General features: G+C 67.9%; 1 protein-coding gene across 1 annotated transcript; it reads right to left on the bottom strand.

Moving 5' to 3' along the window:
- Nucleotides 1-146: 146 nt before the first annotated feature.
- LOC112125216 (non-receptor tyrosine-protein kinase TNK1-like) lies at nt 147-1,705 on the bottom strand (the record flags this gene model as incomplete). Its single annotated transcript, XM_024223654.2, has 4 exons — nt 147-491; nt 587-682; nt 976-1,328; nt 1,629-1,705. Coding segments are annotated over 4 exons (649 nt in total), but the record flags the coding sequence as incomplete, so codon positions are not given.
- Nucleotides 1,706-1,910: the final 205 nt, after the last annotated feature.

The raw sequence follows: 1,910 nt of genomic DNA, 5'->3' as shown, positions 1-1,910 counted from the left end.
GGTTAGAGCAGGTGGGGCTGGGAGCCAGGACTCCTGGGTTCTCTCCCCAGCTCTGGGAAGGGAGTGGGGGCTGGTGGGTTAGAGCAAGGGGGGCTGGGAGCCAGGACTCCTGGGTTCTCTCCCCAGCTCTGGGAGAGGAGTGGGGGTTGGTGCGTTGGAGCAAGGGAGGTTGGGAGCCAGGACTCCTGGGTTCTCTCCCCAGCTCTGGGAGGGGAGTGGGGGCTGGTGGGTTAGAGCAGGGGGGGTTGGGAGCCAGGACTCCTGGGTTCTCTCCCCAGCTCTGGGAGGCCGGAAGGTCGAGGCCAGGCGGAGGCGGGAAGCAGAGGCCGTCACTGGGCCCTGCTGGGGTGGGCGGGACGTTGCCCCCTTCAGGCCCGGAGGCCACGGCTCAGGACGTAGCGCGAGGCCATGGCCAGGTTCCAGCGATGCTTCTCCAGGATGCGCCGGCACTCGACCCGGGAGTGTGGGCTGATGTGGAACAGCTGGTCAACCTGCCGGGAAAATGGGCATGTCAGGGGCCTGTCCCCTCTAGGGGGCGCCGGCTCCGACCTGGCCCCAGGGCAGGGAGGGGGGTTCTGACTGCTACCTTCAGCGTCTCGATGGCTCTCTGGGTATCCCAGCCGTGCAGCCTCAGCGCCTCGCGACACTCCTCCACCGTCACCCCATGGACCTTCTCCTCCACCTGCGGCAGGACGACAGACGAGAGGCTGAGACCCTGCCGGGGCGGGCCACCAGCCCCCCAGCCTCCGCCCCGCAGCCCCCCCACGATGCCTGGGAAAGGGATGGTGTGTCAGGACTCCTGGGTTCTCTCCCTGGCTCTGGGAGGGGAGTGGGGGCTGGTGGGTTAGAGCAGGGGGGGCTGGGAGCCAGGACTCCTGGGTTCTCTCCCCGCCTCTGGGAGGGGAGTGGGGGCTGGTGGTTAGAGCAGTGGGGGCTGGGAGCCAGGACTCCTGGGTTCTTTCCTCAATCACTCACCTCTTTGATTTTCCACTCCATGTCACTGTTGCCGTTCTGCCCCCCACATGGGGGCCCCATGACCCCCACTGCAGCCCTGTGGGCCCCCCCAGAGGCCCTGGTGCCCCCTGCCTCCCTCCTGTCCCTGGCCCCAGGTTGCTGGAGTGGAGCATCGATCCTGCGGGGTAGGCAGGGCCGAGGGGCAGGCCGTGACTTCGGGGGTGTCTCCAGGGGCCGCAGCCCCATTTCCCCCGGCAGGCGAGACGGTGGGTGGCCGACGTGACGAGGCAGGAAGGCAAGATTGTCACCCGGACGCGTGGGTTTCGCCCGAAGGACGCTGAAATCCGACACTGAGTCCAGACTCTTAGAGAGACCTAGGAAGGGGGAAAGGGAAACTGAGTCACAGTTGGACTCCTGGGTTCTCTCCGCGGCTCTGGGAGGGGAGGGGAGGGGTGGCCGGTGGGTTAGAGCGGGGGAGGGGCTGGGAGCCTGGACTCCTGGGTTACCTCCCCGGCTCTGGGAGGGGAGTGGGGGCTGGTAGGTTAGAGTGGGGGAGGGGCCGGGAGCCCGGACTCCTGGGTTCTCTCCCCATTCCCTTCCAGCCCATATGGTAACAGCAGAGCCGTGCCCTCCCGGCCCCCCCAGCGCCCCCGCCGGGCTGGCTGGATACTCACGCGTCAGCCGGAGAAGCTGCTGGCTCCCCGGCTTGATCCCGCCGGGCTCTTTAGGGTCCCGGGGCTTCCCCTGCGGCCTGGGAGGGGGGCAGACAGGGGCGGGGGGAGAGAGGGAGGGTTAGTTGTGTGGGTCCTTGGGGGTAATTCCTAGATCCCATCTGGAGGGGGGGCACTTTGGGGTCCCTGCCCCAGGTCACAGCCCACCCCACACTTAGGGGTTGTCATGGAAACCCCTGGGGGGAGATGGGTGAGCTGGGAGGGGGGCAAGGGAGAGGCCTGGTA

The sequence above is a fragment of the Terrapene carolina genome, unplaced genomic scaffold, assembly GCF_002925995.2.
Source record: "Terrapene carolina triunguis isolate 2854851 unplaced genomic scaffold, T_m_triunguis-2.0 Scaffold16723, whole genome shotgun sequence".
In the NCBI taxonomy this organism is placed as follows: Eukaryota; Metazoa; Chordata; order Testudines; family Emydidae; genus Terrapene; species Terrapene triunguis.
This window is presented reverse-complemented; position numbering and strand designations above follow the sequence as displayed.